The 19480-nt window shown below is 36.1% G+C and overlaps 1 protein-coding gene across 1 annotated transcript; it reads left to right on the forward strand.

The window, feature by feature from the left end:
• The first annotated feature begins 15468 nt into the window (after positions 1 to 15468).
• LOC112650572 (GTP-binding nuclear protein Ran-like) lies at positions 15469 to 15774 on the forward strand. The gene has a single exon (XM_035696899.1). The coding sequence runs from the start codon at positions 15469 to 15471 to the stop codon at positions 15772 to 15774; it is 306 nt and encodes a 101-aa protein (XP_035552792.1).
• The last annotated feature ends 3706 nt before the right edge of the window (positions 15775 to 19480 follow it).

The raw sequence follows: 19480 nt of genomic DNA on the forward strand, positions 1-19480 counted from the left end.
GGAAATATATTGTGTTAAGAGTACAAGCTAAATGCATTTACGTATGGGTGACTGATAGTAATGTGAAATCCCACAGACCTTAGATGAAAACTACAAAAAGTGCTCTCAAGTATGAATCAGATATAGATGCATGAGGAAGGCAGACCTTGCTCTTAATGAAAAAATTAAATATGGTAAAGTTGTCCATTTATCTCAAAATGATTTAAAGGTTTCATGTGAAACACTAACCCTGTAAGTAAATTTTTAAGTCAATAAAAATTATTTTTAAATTTTTCAGATTAGCTACAAATTTTTAAAAAAAGGAAAAAAACTTTGTCAGGTAATGAATATACTATAAAACTATAATTATAATAGTTTAGTGTGGAAACAAGAACAAATCAATAGGTCAACAAAGCAGAGTAAAAGAACTCCAATTTTAATACTAGAATCTATCTGTATCTTAAATTTGTACAATCCTTTGTTATTAATTTTATATAGAATGGAGGCATGAATAGCATGCCAAATATTTAGAAAATAATATTATTCAATAAGTATAGTATTGGCTACCTCCATTAAAGGAAAAAAAATGTTTAGATCTTCAACAAAGAGTTATTTGTGGGAAAATAAACCATAAGAATAGTCAAAGGGGCACCTGGGTGGCTCGGTGGTTGAGAGTCTGCCTTTGGCTCAGGTCATAATCCCAGAGTCTGGGCATTGAGTTCTGCATCAGGCTCCCCATAAGGAGCCTGCTTTTCTCTCTGCCTATGTCTCTGCCTCTCTCTCTGTGTCTCTCCTGAATAAATAAATTAATAAATAATCTTAAAAAAAAAAAAAGAATAGAAGACTCTATAGCTGCAAGAAAACTTAGTTCTAAATTTAAGAACAACGGTAGAATGATGAAAAACGGTTAATATGAATATTATACTTTTTAGCATATCAAAAACACCCCAAGAAAAGTAAGGAGAAAGTGGGAAAATACTGTAGGGTAAAAAGGCTCATTAACCTGATGTAGAAAATGCTTATTAAGAACATGGCTAAAACCCCAATAGATACATTGGCAAAGTAGTTGAAAAAATGAACTACAAACACTGGAAATAGTCACAGCTAAGAAATATGTTCAACTTGTAATAATAATTTTTAAAATCTAATTAAAATAACAATGGTGTATCACACTTTAAAGAAATTAACTTTCTATTGCACAGTTGAAAAAAGAGAAAATCTTCCTTTTTAACAAGGGCTTCAAGTGATTTTTTTGAAACTAGTGATTGGATGACTGGGAGTCCTGGAGCACATCTGCATATTTTACTTCATGTAGATACTGCTATAATTGGCTATAACTTTCCACATATTCTAAATTATTCATTCATTTTACTTATTTTTTTAAACATTTTACTTATTTATTCATGAGAGACACAGAGAGAGAGAGGTAGAGACATCGGCACAGGGAGAAGCAGACTCTCTGCAGGAAGCCCAATCAAAAGACCCCAAGATCATAAATGAGCCAAAGGCAAATGCTCAACCATTGAGCCACCCAGGTGCCCCCCATTCATTTTATTTAGTAAATCTTATAGAGTGATTATTATGGTCCAGGTACTGTTTTACATACTGGAAAAGTAGCAAAAAAAAAAAAAAAACAGATGGATCCCTTCATGAAAACATAGTAGAAGGAAATGATCTAAGAGATTGGGGGGGGGGGCATTATGGGAATGTTCTTTCAAAAAATTACTTTTGAGGAACGATTAGAAGGAGGTGAGGGGCTAATCCATGTGAAGATAACTCTAGGAAGAGCATGCCAGCTATAGGGGACAGGAAATACCAAAGCGAGCCATCACTATTTTTTAATAAAGCTTCCCAAGTGATTCTAATGTGCAACCAGGATTAAGAGTCACTGTACAACATTTTCGAGAAAGGCCTTAGGATCTAGCACAAACTGAAAATTCTTGGAAATAGATGCAAAGAAATTTTGTTTGAATCTTTCACCAACCCACACATAATCAGGACTCATTTTATGAATCAAATGGGCAAGCTAAGCACTCAGTGTTAGACCCTTTGACATTTCTGCCCATGTCCCATTAAAGACATTTTGAACATGGCAAGGGTGGGGAGAGGGGGATGAAATCAGTTTTTATTTAACCTAAGGTTTAGAAAACCTCAACCAGAGCATTTACCAAGAGAAAGTCACAATAACATGGTCTCGGTCCTAAAAAAGGAATTATTCTAAAAATTTTTATTATTATATACAAATCTCATATTCATATTTAGTGCTAATATTTAGTACTGGTATCAATGGATGGGTATATCCTCTTGCATATCTATAAACATAAAGTAAATGTGTAGACAGAAAGAAAAGTGGAGGGACGCCTGGGTGGCTCAGCGGTTGAGCATCTGCCTTTGGCTCAGGGCATGATCCCAGAGTTCGGGGATAGAGCCCCACATCGGGCTCCCTTCAAGAAGCCTGCTTCTCCCTCTGCCTATGTATCTGCCTTCTCTCTGTCCCTCATGAATAAAGAAATAAAAACCTTAAAAAAAAAAAAGAAAGAAAAATGGATCATTAACGACAACTGCCTCTCATGATGCAATATAGCAGGTTCTTAATAAACTGGTCTGAAAAGGATATGTTTTAGAAACCTCTTCAAAGACCCAAGGTAAGAGCAAAACCTAGATATTCCCCTTTCTGTTTATTTTTTTTATTTTTTTTTAATTTTTATTTATTTATGATAGTCACAGAGAGAGAGAGAGAGAGAGAGGCAGAGACACAGGCAGAGGGAGAAGCAGGCTCCATGCACCAGGAGCCTGACGTGGGATTCGATCCCGGGTCTCCAGGATCGCGCCCTGGGCCAAAGGCAGGCGCCAAACCGCTGCGCCACCCAGGGATCCCCCCTTTCTGTTTATACTTCGAATTTGAACCCCAGGTCAAGAGTATAGGATGATAGAGTTTAATAGAACCTTCAGCTAAAGCCTTCCCTCTAGCTGTAGTCCCTGTCCTAAGCAAAGTAATGGCAACTATGTGATCCTTTGTTAATAGCCTACTTCACTGCCTAATTAGGAAGGTCACACATAAAAATACTCCTATCTCCACACTCTTTAAACTGCATGTGTATTACATTAATGCCATTTAATTTATTTAAATCCATAATATATGTCAAAGATCATACAGCATTTTATATCTATCTTACAGTTCAGCCATAAAATGAATTACTGAAAGGTCAGTGTGGTGCTAGGTTTCGCTAATTTAATTATGAATTGCTTTTCCATTTACTACTGAGTGACTAGAATAATGCAACATTGGATTATGTTTTTAATAATGGAATGCATTATTACAGCCATAATTCAAATAAAACATAATTGTTCTAACATTCGCATTCTGGCCATTCACTTCATTTCACTGCAGAGTGATGAAAATAAAAAATAATACCTGACATTACTTTCATGCCCCACCCCCAAACATCAGCAGGTACACAGAACACAAGGATGGGGGCATGCCTGGGTGTCTTCCTTTGGCTCAGATCATGATCCTGGGGTCCTGGGATCAAGTCTTGCATTGGGCTTCCCACAGGCAGCCTGCTCTTCCCTCTGCTTATGTCTCTGCCTCTCTCTCTGTGTCTCTCATGAATAAATAAATAAATAATCTTTTTTAAAAAAACCACAAGGATGGGGGAAACTTTTTATTACCTTGAAAATCTAGTCAGTTAAACTCACTTATTTAAATCCCAAATCACAAGTTTTATTATTTTGGGGGATGATCTAACTACCATATCTATCTAGCCCAAAACCCACACATAATGCAAGCTCCCCATTGTAAGCTGCTGTTCTCCTTAGAAACAGGAGTAGAAATGAGTGAGCAAATAATAAAAATACTTACAGCATTTATAGCATTTTATTATAATCAACTATAGTGTTTCAATGTTTTGTGACTTCTTCCCGGTCTTTTCATCTCTTTGTTGTTCAAAATGTAAGACCAAAAATTGATTTAGGTTTTCTCTCAGTCAAGCTTTTCTCCAGTTTAGAAAGACATTTTGGGGAAGATTCTCTCTTCCTTGTTACCACTAATCTCCAAAGAGTAGTATATACTTGCCCTATCCAATTCTGTTTCTTCCATACTTTCTTGAGCATGGTGCAATCAGTCCAATATCCCCATAATCCCCTCAAACTACTCTTCAAGGTCATTAGTAGGGTCTCTCTTGTTAATCTAATGACTAAGTCTCCTTCTCATCTTACCTGAAACTCCACAGCATTTAAGAGTTGTTCCCCTCCCCTCCCTGAGGCATGCCCTTACGTGACTTGAGGGACCCCTCAGCGGTCTGTCAAGAACTCTGGTGCAGAGACATTGCAGACCAGTTCAAACTATGGTGAGATCCCAGTGCAGAAGCACAGGCAGACCTTGCACAGATCCACTACACCCCACAGGCTCCAGTGCTAGATCTCAGGGTGTTGGCAAAATCTCTCAACAAATGGGATGGATTTCCCTGATTTTCCTAGTTGTCCTTCTTAAGAGTAGCACCCCAGGGGTGCCTGGGTGGCACATTTGATTGAGTGTTCGACTCTTGGCCTTTGATTGAGTGTTCGACTCTTGGCCTTGGCCCAGGTCCTGATCTCAGGGTTGTAAGATTGAGCCCTACAAAGGGCTCCATACTCAGTGCAAAGTTTGCTTTAGATTCTCTCCTTCTTCTTCTCCCTCTGCCCCTCCCTGCTTGTGCTCCCCCTCTCTCAAATAAATCTTTAAAAAAAGGGGAGGGTGGCATCCCATTATCAAATTCTTTATTAGCTCCTAGATAACCAGTTTTGCCCAAAATTGTACAAACAAGATTCAGAGAAGAACTCGGAGTAGAAGGGGGTCTTGCATACCATAATGATGAGAAAATGCAATAACAGGCATGTGAATGACTTAACTCCTTGCAACTCAGATGCTCAAAGAGAGGAAATATGTCATACTCTCTTTAGAGACACAGTGTGGGAGTTTCAAAGATAAGAACAAAAACTACCAACTAAAGAAATCAGTAAAGTCTTTGTGAAAGAGGTGGTACTTCATCAGGGTATTACATTCATTTGTGCCTTGGAAGGTTCGTTCTCAAGTATAGAGAAGAGGAGCTACCAGAACACAATATTGAAGGAACAAAGGAAAAATAAAGACAAAACCCAGATAAATAGAATGATAGAGAAGCAATGAGAATTTTGGTTAGCCTGGGTCATAGTGCGCCTGGAAGGAGTTATTTTTATGTAGCAGCCTCCTAATTGGCACTGTTACTTCCATGTTCTATCATCTCTAATCCACCTTATGCACCACTGCAAGAAAAGATATCCCAATGCTGCCTTTACTGTGTGTCCTCTCAAAACACCATACTCATTTTTCGTGACTTAGGCAATGAAATGCAAAGATTCTGACACAATATCCAGGACCCTTTATAACCCCATTTTTCCTGATTTGTTATCAAATAAAATATTCGCTGAACATCCACTGCCTAGCTACATTATGGCAAGTAATGTCTAAGACACAAAAGATAGATCAGCTAGGGGCTTTGCTGGGAAGATATCTCCTCCACTATCTCATTCACATCAGCGAACGTGAAATACAAGGTGCTTTTGATTAAATATCAATTATTGGAACTGCCAAGAATTACTACAGAAATTAAGCAAATAGAGAACAAGCATATGCTCAAGGAAGAAAGTGAATTTTCCTTAAAATACCACTCAGTTTGACTTCATCATTTATAATTAATAAAAATTGTGATGGTTTTCCTGAACCCCAGTGATGAGCTCAAATGTTCCCTTTTGTTTATGAGGAAAAAAATAATGTTTCTTAAAATATGACTTGGTTTCTGCATAAAGGAGAAACTAATTCCTAACCATAGTAAATTCCCAGGACTTCAAAGAAACCAACTAATTGTTAACTACCATTTAATTTCTGTCAGTCATCATGAAGGACAATGAGTTTTGTCTACCTAGCAAGGTTTATTAGGATAGTAAATCTAAAACCTGTATTAGCACAATTCTTTAAAAGAAAATCATTACCTAGATCTTATTGCAAGATAAGAATAGGCTTACATACCAAAAAAAGTTTTAAAAGTGTAATATTTTTCCTCTTTGATTTAAATATGAATATGTAGAGTAATTTGCAAATTACCACAGGTATTTCTTTAATTCTACATAGGAAGTCTTCCTTACACATTATGAAACATGGATAATTGACTTTGCACAGATGACATAAATTGATGTTTTTAATCTACCCAAGCCCCAATTTTCTACATTGATGACCAAAGAAATATTCAAAGACGGGGGAAAAAAATCTTTCATTGCTAAAAACTGGGAAGGTGTTCTAAGTCCATGGTCTAGGCTTTGGGAAGAGAAAATATGCCCACAAAGAATCAAAGAGAATCCCTCCTAAACTTAGAAACTCAAAAACTAAGGAGCAGAGAGAAAATCCCAAGCCTTTTGCAGTAAAGAGGCTGCCAGCATCATGGCAGCTCATTACTTCCAGCTGACTCTTAGGTCAATATGCTAAATAAAAAGTGAAGAAGTTAGTGACAACAAACTCATAATAGTAAAGTGCCAGATGGAGAGGACTGTGGCCAGCTCTGGACTTCCCTAAATACACAGAAATAGAAAATTTTCAAGTAGAGCGATACTTTTCTATGTGATATGACTGCTCCTTCCATACTTAATGCAGGCCATTACATTTTCATCCTAACAACCTGAAGCGTATTCCATCTTTCAACAAACTCCCATGCACAAAGGCAATATTTATTTTATGAATTTTAAGTCACTACGTTTAAAACCCAGTGGATCCTGATTTTCCTTCCCAGTCAAGTAGAATTTGAGAATTTAAACTAAGGCAGATAACAATCAGAATTCCACTAATGTTTCCCTCTTTTCCAAATTTTCACCATGAGGACATATTGATAACTCAGTTTGACATATCAAAGCTTTTTTAAAAAAAGTTTTTTTGTTTTTTTGTTTTTTGAGAGAGTATAAGCAGGAGGGGCAGAGGGAGAGGGAGAAAGAATCTCAAGCAGACTCCCTGCTGAATGTGGAGCCTGATGCAGGCTCAGTGTCACAATCCTGAGATCATGACCTGAGTCAAAACCAAGAATCCAACTCTTAACTGACTGTGAATAGCAAGACAATGTTAGCTCTTGTTCATTGAATCTCTGCATGAGCAAAATATATATATATATGTATATATATATGTATATATATGTATATGTATATGTATATGTATGTATATATTCGCAAATTCCTTGTTTATCTGGAATCCAAAGTTTCTAAAATAAATCCTTACCAATTTAGACCTTAAAAACATATATAAATATATAAATATGAGAAGGAAGCCAGCTACAAGGAAAACTATGTTTAACCATAATCTACAGTCTTGAAATTGGAAACCAAATTTGGAAGACTTGTATTAGTTATAGTAACCAAGATCATGTGGTATTGACTTATGGATAGACAAATAAATAAATGGAGCAGATAGAGTTCAAAAGCAAGAACAAAGTTATACGAATAACTACTTTTCAGCAAAGACAACAAAACAATTGAATGTGCAAAGAAAAATCTTTACAAAAATGGGGAAGAACAATTGAATATCCATGTAGAAAAAAAATTAATCTTGACCTCATACCATACATAATAATGATTCCAAGAAGGATCATAGATTGAAATCCAAGAGCTTAAGCTATGAGGTTTTTATAAGAAATCATAAAAGAATATCTTTGTGACTCTGGAAAGGAAAAGATTTCCCAGGATACAGAAAGCAAAAACTTAAAATTATAATATTTTCATTAAAATGATCTCATCAAAAAAAATATTTGTAAATGAAGGCAAGGCACAGATTCAGAGAAAATTCTTGTGAAACATAAATCTGACAAGGGACTTCTATCCGGAAGGTCTAAGTAACTACTACCAATAAATAAGGCCAAACAACCTCATTTTAAAAATGGATGAAACACTAAACCAAGAGTTCATACGTGAACATATCTGAATAGCCAATCAGCAAATGAAAAAGTGCTCAACATCGGTAGTCATGAAGAAAATGCAAAGTAAAACTATAACAAGCTGCTACTATACACCCACTAGAATGGCTGAAATTAAATACACTGACCACATTAACTATTGGCAAGAAGGTGTAGCAGGCAGAACACTAACACATTTCTGGTAGGAATATAAAATGGTACAATCTCTTCAGGAAAAGGCCCAGTAGTTTCTTACCACATTAAACGTACTCCTACTTTTGACTCAGCAATTCTAATACATATAAAAAATGAGAAATGAAAACATAAGCTCATGAAAAGATGTGTATAAGAATGTTTATAGCAGATTTATTCCTAATACCCTAGACTAGAAGTAACTCAAATGTCCTTCAGTAGAAGAGTAAATAAGCAAATAGCAGTATATTCTTATCATGGAATACTATTCAGTTGTAAAAAGGAATGAATCACTAATATATTCAACAACATCGATGAATCTCATAAACATTATGCTGTGTGAAAGAAGCTAGTGCAAATAAGTGCAACTATGATTACATTCACCTGAAGTTCTAGAACAGGCAAAATTAATCCTCTGCGGGGATGGGGGCCATTGACTGGGAAGGGACAGAAAGAAAGTTTCTAGAGGATTTTTTACATCTTGCGTGTGGGTTACATTTGTGCATTTCAATGTAGTAAATTTTACAAAAAACAAAAAACAAAAACAAAAACTATTTTAAAAATCCAGTAAAGATGGGTGGAAAAACAAAACAAAAATGACCAAAAAATTAGATAATTCTTTAAACTGGGCGGTGGGTACACTATTCTGTTTGATTTGCATAAGTTTACATTTTTCTAATATTAAATGGAAAAAAAAGTCTTGGCAGTTTTCTTACACAGAGAATTACATTTACAAAATGAATCCTCTAGCCTAATTATGTGCAATGCCTAGTAATACTCACTCATTGCAAAAGAAAACTATGTCTCAAAAAATTTTAAATAATTCTCTTTTTTTCCAAAACTTCATGTGCTATGTTTCAACTGCAGGGGAAAAAAATCCATAAAATATTAAAACACAAGAAACATTGTACATTAGACTCTACTCTGACACTGAATGTCACTTCCTACAGAGCAGTGTGTACATTTCTGATACTGCTAAAAAAAACTCTTTTTGTAGCCTATATTATTATATTAAAGAAAATCACATCTTAGCAATGTTTTCAGTATTGCAGATCAAATGGGAAATCATAGTAGAATTAGGAAGGTAGCTGTGTTTCTGAAAAGGATATATGATATTAACCAAATTCATTTTTCAAATTATATTGGTAATATTCTTGGCATTCATGCCTTCCTCTAGTTTCTAAAATAAACAATAAACAGATTCTTTAATAATGTAAATATATAAGTCTAATTGAAAGGAACATTTTTTTAATTTAAATTCAAGTTATATAACATATAGTCTAGAATTGGTTTCAGGAATAGAATTTGGTGATTCATTACTTACCCCAACCAGTGCCCTCTCTAAAGCCCATCATCACCCATTTAACCAGCTCCCCCATTCACCTCACTTTCAGCAACCCTCAGTTTGTTCTCTATAGTTAAGAGTCTCTTATGGTTTGCCTCTCTATTTTTATCTTATTTTATTTTTCTTTCCCTTCCCCTATGTTCATCTGTTTCTTAAATCCCACATATGAGTAAAATCATATGGTACTTGTCTTTCTCTGACTGACTTATTACACTTAGCGTAATACCCTGTAGTTCCAACCACGTCCTTGCAAATGGCAAGATTTCCTTTTTGATGGCTGAGTAATATACTACATCATTTTTAACCATTAATCAATCAATGGAAAATTGAAAGGAATATTTTTGTCCTTACCACATTTTTTTTACTCTTTTTTTTTAATTTTTATTTATTTATGATAGTCACAGAGAGAGAGAGAGAGAGAGAGAGAAAGAGGCAGAGACATAGGCAGAGGGAGAAGCAGGCTCCATGCACCGGGAGCCCGATGTGGGATTCGATCCCGGGTCTCCAGGATCGCGCCCTGGGCCAAAGGCAGGCGCTAAACTGCTGCGCCACCCAGGGATCCCCTTACCACATTTTGAGAGATTTTCTCCACCTCATCAGAGTCAGCCAGTTTTAGAGTTCCCTTAACCTAATTCTTTTTAATTTTTTTTCTTATTAATATTTCTCCTACACATGCCACCATACTGATTTCTAGATTCTGTTTCTATTTTATATAATTTTTATCCTTTTCTTATATGTTTTATTTTTTAGCAACCTCTTACAATTGATTGACAGTGACTCCGAATTACATGATGCATTCCTTAATTCTAAATAGTATCTATGTGCTCACTTAAGAATTTGCTATATCCAAAAAAAAAAAAAAAAAGAATTTGCTATATCCACATTTAACCTGTTTTCAAACAGGTCTTAAGTTTCAATTGCACTGTCATAAAATTTTTATTTTCCCTACTTTTGTGTTAAATAATTGTTCAAAACAGATCATATTTATACATGAACCTCCTGACTACACTCTCTCAGAGTCAGTCGGTAGAAATGATATATTTAATGTATCCAGATGATATACAACCAATCACTTTGCTGTCATTATAAACTGGCTGTTGAGATCCATAAACTGAATTAAAAGTTTATACTGACACAACACACTGTGGGGCAAAAGTGACTTCCAATCAAGCCTGTCTTTTGGAGCCAGAATAACACCCACACTATCTTTCAATAGTAGAAATGGGCAGAAAACGACAGCAAGGGTTATTTTTCCCCTTCAGGACTGAAGCTTTTTAGAGTCATCATCATCTTACTTCCAAAGCAAAATCAAAATCATGACGTCAACTTGTGATAAGTAAATCTTGGACCTATTACCAGTATATAATTCCACAATGTACCCCTTTTTATGGTAAAACAGTGGTTGGTTATTCAGTTTTCTATCTTTAACTCCTTTATTAGTAGTATATTGAGTGATATATGTTAGTCATGAAGACATATATATATATACACACACACATATATACACTACATAGAAGTATATATATACACTAATATACTATATATACTATACTATATATACTACTATACTACTACTATACATATATACTATATATACTATATAAATATAATACTATATATAAACTACATGTATAGTATATATACTATACATATATACTATACTGTACATATATACTATATTATATATACTACTATACTATATATACTATACACACACACACACACATACACACACTAACTGACAATCTTGGAATTAGAAAAGATTTGGAAGCTTTTAAGATCCATCAGTAAGAGGCTTTTCCATTTATAACTTCCCCCACTTCTCCCAACATTTATTATTGTGAGAACAAATCTACTTTGCTGTCAATGGGTGTATCTGAAGGAATTATCAGCTAGGGTAGAGCTCATGAATTTAAATACTTGACTCTGAACCTAAATCACACAGTGCACATGCATGAAATTTAAATAGTCTTTGGAAGTTTCAACAGGTTGATCTAACTATGAACAGCAAATTCATTGTTTTTTGACAGGTCCTGAAGGGCCCACTCTTACAGACTATGCACCGAGGCTGTGCACCACTCAAATAAGGTGACCATAAACATATGGCTAGATGTTTACTTCTCATAATTCAGTTACTTATCTTGCTGTCTAAATGTTGCTGCCATGGAGGCTTTAATTACTGGGATACATTTTAGTCGCTAGGATACTCACTTTATAGGCAACACTGAAGCATTTATAGTTAATCTAGTTTTTAGCTTGAAAACTCAAGTGACAAAGAGCCTTAGTACACTAATTAATTCTATAGTTAAAATCCAGAGATTTTGAAGCTACGGGTATCATAATATGAAAATTACCCATATGTTGACTGATAATACAAATAAGGAAAATTGATTCCTCTCCTTCAGCTTTCTCATTTTTCTCCATTTAATATCCAAGCTCAAAAGGCAGGTTCTGGTTCAAGATGGCCACAAAAGTGAATCCTGAACTCACTTTCTCCCTACACCAAGTCTACAGCTACATATGGAACAATTTCCTTTGCAAAAGCACTAAAAACTGTAAGACTTTGACATGTCTGAGTAAACGAGAGAAAGCCCACATCAAAAGGAACAGGAGAGGCTAGGACCAGTCTCGTCATAAGCCCCTCTCCCAGCACACCGACGCATAGTTGAGAGGGAACTGAAAATCCAGAGTTTCCCCTAAGGCACTTAGGGTTTGAACCTCACATCAAGAAATCTCAACTTTTAAGACCTGCACCTGAGACATGAGCCCCCAAAACATCTAGCTTTAAAAATCAACAGGGCTCACATCCAGCAGACCAACAGAGCTGCTGCTATCCAATAAGAACTATTCAAGGGTCCTGGAGCTCACACTCACCTCAGCAGGGCCCACAGGGAGTGGCTGATCCAGGGGCACTCAGACCTTGCTTATCCAGGAATGTTGACCTGAGGGGCAGACATCTGAAGCTTGTGGGGGCTTGATGGGATGTTCTCTGGGATGGAGGCTGACAGATACCTTCTCCACACTCTCCCTCTCCATGGCTCCAGCCAGCAGATGCCATCTTTTTTTTTCTTCTAAGCCCTAAATACAAAAGTCATTTAGAGATATAAAGCTTTTCTTAGGAGAATTAATCATCATCTACCCCCTCTCAACTGACTTTCTCCACTCCTAACTCTACACACCAGAGGCAATGACTTTTAAACTTGGCTCTGTATAGTTCTAAAGATGGTTTTCTCCATGTTGCAAAATAAGATATTTATAGCTATATCTTTATATTTCAAATTTAGATTTTCTCCATTTCTTTTCTGCTATTTATATAAAGATTTAGATGACTTATATAATCTCTCACTCCTATTTCTTCTTAGTACAATTAATTATTTGTTGATTCCTCTACTGAGGAAGAGTGTATGAGAGACAAACTTCCTTGAATCCCTTAATATATGAACATCTTAAATTTCATATTCACTCATGACTAATAATTTGGCTGGCATAAGTATTTTAGGTTTAGAGTTACTTTTACTTTGAACTTTAAAGAATTATTCTATCATCTTCTGGTGGTACTGATGACACGCCCTCACGAGTTGTATCTTATTGTATATATTACTTTCCCTTATGAAAAGCTTTTAGAATCCTCTATACTTGATTTTCTGAAATTTCTCACAGATGTCTGAGGTCAGGTCTCTTTTCACATAGAAGCCTTTCCTATTTCAAGACATGTGTTTCCCTTCAGTTCTGTAAATTTAGTTTAAAATTTCATTTGGGGGGAATACTTTTCACTTCACCTTCTCAGCACTCTCATGGAAATTTGATCAGTTGAAAGTGAACTTCTTGGACTGATCTTCCATCTTGTATATTTTCAAAGAGATATCTTCAACAATTGCAAGGTTTCTAAAAAATTATGCTAGCATGCATATTTTTAATTTCTAGGAATTCTTTTCACTCTGTTATTCCTTTTCACTACATTTTCTTGGTATACGAGTAGAATACAAATGTATTCTTGAATTTTTGTAGGCTATTAATTAAAAGTGTGTGGGGAGAGGAGGTGAGGTTGTTTCGTTTAATTTTCTTCTCTCCAGATCAGATAAACTTATTTTTTCAATACTTTGAAGCTTTTACTCAAATACCTAGTGAATAATTACAGTCTCTCCATATTTTACATTACAAAAATAGAAAAGTTACTTAGAGTGTCTGTATCCATAGGCATTTGCTAATAGCAGACTCATTTTAGTGTGAGTGGCCAAAATGGGCAGCGTGCTGGGGAACTCCTTCTAGGGTGAACATATACGGTAAGCAGAATGGTCTCCAAAGAATGTCCACATCCTAATCTTCAGAACCTGTGAATATGTTTGGTTACCTGGCAAAGGGGAATTATGTTTGCAGATTGGAGTTAAGGTTGCTAATTAGCTACCATTAAGACAAGGAAATTATCCTTGATTATTCTAGTGGACCCAGAGTAATCACAAGCATCCTTAAAAGTGAAAGAGGGAATTGAAAGAGAAATCCAGAGGATAACAGTGTGAAAAGAAGTCTGCCTGATATTGCTGGCTTTAAAGATGGGAGAAAATTGCCCATGAGCCAAGAAAGTGAGCAGCCACTATAATCTGGAAAAAATAAGGAATTGTATTCTCCCCTAAAGCCTCCAGAAAGGAGCACAGTTCTGCCGACATCTGGATTTTAGCCCCCTGAGATCCATGTTGGATGTCTAACCTACAAAATTGTAAAATAATAAATTTATATTATTTTAAATCACCAAGTTTGTGGTCATTTGACACAGCAGCAACAGAAAACTATACAGATTTTGGTACTGAGAGTAGAGTGCTACTGTAACAATAACTAAATACATTGGAGTGGCTTCAGAACTGGGTAGTGGCAGAGGCTGAAAGAATTTTGAGAAGCAAGATAGAAACAGCCTACAGTGACTTAAACAGACCATTAGTAGGAATATGGATAATAATGATCCTTTTAGTAAGGACACAGAAGGTGGTGAGGAGCATAATAGAGAAGACATATCTCACTTTGAAGAATCCCTAAATCATAAACACACTGCTGATAGAAATAGTAGAGACATTAAAGGTGCTGCTGGTGAGGAACATATTATTGGAAACTTTTGGTTCCTTTATTTGTTTTTTTAAGAGTTTGTTTACTTATTCATGAGAGACAGAGAGAGAGGGAGAGAGAGGCAAAGATGCAGGCTCCATGCAGGAAGCTCCATGTGGGACTCAATCCCGGGTCTCTAGGATCACACCGTGGGCCAAAGGTGGCCCTAAACCGCTGAGCCACCCAGGCTGCCCAAAAGGGCTGGTTTTTAAAAAATTTTCATTAATAACACAATGCAAATTGTCCTGAAGCCTAATTTATTCATTGATCTGTATCTTCAAATCCAGGTTCAGTAATTTTGGTAGGACTGCTTCACAGAAGATATGGTATATTTCCACCACAAGGTAATATAACCTATCGTCTCTTTTTTAATAGGTGATGTCATTAGCAACTGATGACTGTTGCCTAATCCATTAATTCAATAGGAGTTGCAAAAAGTGAGAATACTGATTCTATCATTTCTTCATTTACTAGTTTTTACTTATTGCTGCTGAGTGTATTTTTCAAAAAGGTAAAATCATGATTTTCATGCAAATTTAACATGAACACACATCTAGGATTTTACTAATTAATTAGTGAGAAAAACAATCATATATAAAAAGTGGTTCAGCCTCAGTCAGATGGGCTGGAGACACTTCTGGAAGCAAGAGCATGATGGCTGTGCAAGGAGAACTAACCCCAAGTGCCGATCCCACTTGTATTGGTTGGCAATGGTACTGAAAAAATTACATCCATGAAGCATCATCTGATTGGTCAATTTGAAAAGTCTGTGGCCACCTGAGTGTTGAGATCCATCCACTTGTGTTCCATACCAACAGAGGACCTATTAAGTTCCTGGTACTGGATATGGCTGATCAGGAGAAGTTTGCTGGGCTGAGAGATGGCTCTGACATCCAAGCCTGGTATGCCATTATGTTTGATATAACAACAAGGATTACATCAAGGCATAGAGATCTGGTTCAAGTATGTGAAGACATCCCTATTGCACTGTGTGGCAACAAAGTAGACATTAAGGACAGAAAAGTTAAGGCAAAATCGATTGTCTTCCACCAAAAGAAGAACCTTCAGTACTATGACATTTCTGCCAAAACTTTGAAAGGCTCCTTCCTGTGGCTTGCTATAAAACTAACTGGAGACCCTAACTTGGAGTTTATCACCGTGCCTCCTCTTGCCCCACCAGACATTGTCATCCACCCTGCTCTGGTAGCACAGTGTTAGCATGATCTAGAGGTTGCTCAGACAACTGATCTCCTGGGTACGCATGATGACCTGTGAGAAAATGCAGCTGAAGCCCAGCATTAGAAGTCTTGTTTTATAGGCAACCGTCCTGTGATGTCAGTGGTGCAGCGTGTTTACAATTTCATTCTATAGCTGAACAGAACATGTGCTTAATCTTTGGGATGCTAAAGGAGATGAATGGGCTTATGGCAATTTAAAAAGTACCTTCATTTTTTGGACCTGCATATTTTGCTGTTTTGGAATGCAGTTGTTTGCTTCCTGTGCTTCAACTATAAGATTGCGATAGTCACATTAAAAAAAAAAAATGGTTCAAAGAACATTTTGAGGTGCTAGGAATTTATTATCAATTTAATAAAGGAATGTTAGAGTTGGTTTGTTAGACTATATACCAAACTGGTTGGTGTTTTATATTTGGGGTTATCTTTTCCACTGGGCAGAAACAATTTGCTTACCTACCAGACAAATATCTACAGGATAATATACTTAATATGTAACTTCACTAAGCTTATAATCTGTGATCAATGTCTTAATGCTGTCTAGTTTCACTTATCTTTTTAAAGATAAACTTCCCCTCATCAACTCTTTGCTCACTGAGAAGTATAGTTCTTAAATACAAGGCAGGGTAAATCCCAGGTTCTTTTCCTTTATCTACCTGTATTCAAAACAATGGGCTTCTTAAAAAATATCATATGGCCTCATGGATTTTAACTTATTTGATATGTTTCAACCCATTGTAATTGTTATGTGTACTACCCATGGGCTTTTTAAAATAAATGGAAGCAAAAAATAATAATAATAAAAATAAAAATAAAATAAAATAAAATAAAATAAATGGAAGCATATTAAACATATTTTTGAAAGAGGTTAAAAAAGAAAAAGCCAGCAAAAGATTAATGTAAACGAACCAATGAAAATTGATTGGTAAGAGGGATCTTCCAAATCTTTAGTATGCCCGTGGAAACTATAATTCTATGGAGAAATGGATACCATGTAGAACGTAAGAAACAGAGATAATATTACAAAGAGGATAATCAGAAAATCTCAGGTCTTCTCTCAAATTTCACAGTAAAATTAAATGCAATCAAAGTGTTGTCCTAGAAAATTGCATCCTTAACACTTGAAATGAACAGAATCAAAACCTTCACATTCATATACAACTGTGAATATCAATTTTTTGATTAGTCACTTTGGCACTTGTGTGCATATTATTAAAATTAGTATCATACAGTAAATATAAATTTCCTTTTATACATTATATGTTCCCTGCTAGCTTCCTAACTCAAGTCCCTTAGGAAGAGACTTCACTAATCTAGCATTGAATTAGGTTTTGAAGCCAATCTTTCACACAGCAATAGCTCATTTGGCAAAATAATTTAATTACAGAATGTGACACACATGAGCATGTTTGTAATGATTAATGAATCACTTCATAAAAAGTGAATTTCCAATGAGCTAAAAAATTTATGTATCAATTAAAACTCAAGAAAATAAGTTTATTGAATATTTTTACTGAGCTAAATTAATTACTAGTTATTTTTAAATAAATATTTTTAATGACATAGAGAGTTAAGAATTTTAAAGCCATGAACAACAGTATATGGTTACTATCCTTACCTGAAATTCTCCTCTAAATTAATTGCAAGAGCTGTAAATATGTTTCCCAAACTCATGTAGGGCTCCAAGCTGCTTTCTTGTTTCTCATTTTTTAATGAATGGGATGAGCTGATAGGCAGGACCCATCCCCCTTATATCACTAAATTCATGAGTTTTTCCTGTTGGAGTCACTGAGATTACTTCCTTTGGCTGTTTTGTCCCTGCTGCAGAAAATTCTACTTCTTTAGGGGTAAGTTTTAACTTTTTTTCCTGACCCTTGAATTCTTTGGAGGAAATAGTGTAGATGTCAGTGTATAGGATGTTAAACTGTGAAATGCAAATGTGTCTGAGTACAAGCTGTCTTGTGTCACAGTGAGTCTCAGGTGACTGAGGACAGCTAAAATGCATGTGATTGAAATGCCATTATTATTTGTGGGACAGAGTTTTAATTTGCCTCTTTGAGATTTCTTTAATCCATGTATCAAAAACTTCCATGTATATACATGTGTGTGTATTTAAAAAGTAGTAATTTACACTGAAAGCCAGCATTGGTTTATCAGAACCTTACAGAGCAGTCTATCCATTCTTACTCCATAGATTCTTCACCTGGATCCAGAAATATCACAGTATTTTGGAATGCTTTTGCCTCTTCTGTAATTCTGTATCACTTTCCTTTTCAGATTCTTCATTTACTCAATCTCTAATATTAAGCTGCTCCAGGTTTCAGCCTTTGAGTCTAGACAGAAAAGAGAGCACACTCAATTATTTTCTGTCTAGACTCAATCTCATCATGATCTCATCATACATCAAGGTGCAAAACCCATCTCTACACAGATAACTCCCAATTTCATATCTTTAGCTCAGCTCTTTCCCCTGAACTTACAGAGAGTCTATTCAAAGGCAACTCCCTTATTCGAGTTTCTCAGACCACAAATGTAGGCATCCCCTAGGTGTTTTTATACCTCACCCCACATTGCATTCAGTATTAAGTTGAATCAGCTCTGATTTCCACATGTCCGTAACTCAAAAGCTTCTCACCACTTCCACCACTATCAACCCAGATCGAGTCATCATCATTATCTCCCCAGAATATGGCATGGCCTCCTATCTGGTATATCAGGCAATTCCAGTCAGAAAACAGATGACAAATGTGAACAATGAAGAAGAATTTAGTAAAGGAACTATCTACAAAGGCCAAGGAGTCATTAAAGGAGATCAGAGAAAGCTCTGTGGAGAGAGGCATGGCAGAAACTCTGGCCCTGGTAGATGGACACGAACAACCAATGGGGACCGGAAACAGAAGAGGGTCATAAAGAGAGAAATTTTGCTCTTCTCCCACTCTCCCCTGTGAGTGTCTCTCATTAGTTGAACCCAATGTAAGCCAGAGTTGAAGGATCCAATCAGTGGTTAGTAGAGGTCATACACATCACCCCTGTTCAGCACAGGGCAGAAGAGAAGGCTGGAGAGTAATGTCCATCACTAGTATCCCTTGTTCCTGCCCTTGCTCCTTTTTTTTTTTTTTTAAAGCACACAGCCAGAATAGTTCTGAGAAAACACCACAGACCTTGTCAGATGCCTACCCCAAGCTCCCAGTAATTTTCTGTAGCACCTTAGTCTATGTGGCCCCACATCCAAAGCTCTTCCACTTTGATGGCCACATCTCTTATTATTTTTTTATGCAACTTTCTTGAGTGACACTACTCTCCTTGTGGTTTCTTGAACCTTCCAGGATGACACCTGCTTTAGGGCCATTACAGTTTACTTCTGTCAGCTTGAGCTCCCTTCCTCCAGGACTCCGTATGATTCACTTCAGGATTTCTGTGGATGTCACCCTCTCTGCACCATCTTCCTGGCCATCTGGCTAATGTTTCTACAGCCTTCACATCAAGTCCTGACTCACTTTTTTCCACAGAGAAATTCTATTTTCTATCCTATTTTTCCCTTCTATTTTCCATTATATGTAACTTAAATATCTAATATATTTACTTTAACGTGAGCTCCATGAGGATACAGGTTGTTTTTCACTCTGTTTCCCTGTGCCTAGATTAGGACTGACACAGTAATAAATCTTTATCGAATGAATAAAACCAAA

The sequence above is a fragment of the Canis lupus genome, chromosome 11 (assembly GCF_003254725.2).
Source record: "Canis lupus dingo isolate Sandy chromosome 11, ASM325472v2, whole genome shotgun sequence".
Taxonomy (NCBI): domain Eukaryota; kingdom Metazoa; phylum Chordata; class Mammalia; order Carnivora; family Canidae; genus Canis; species Canis lupus.

What these genes read in the sequence shown, in the direction of transcription:
- LOC112650572 (XM_035696899.1), top strand. Translation starts at nt 15,469, where the DNA reads ATGTTTGATATAACAACAAGGATTACATCAAGGCATAGAGATCTGGTT.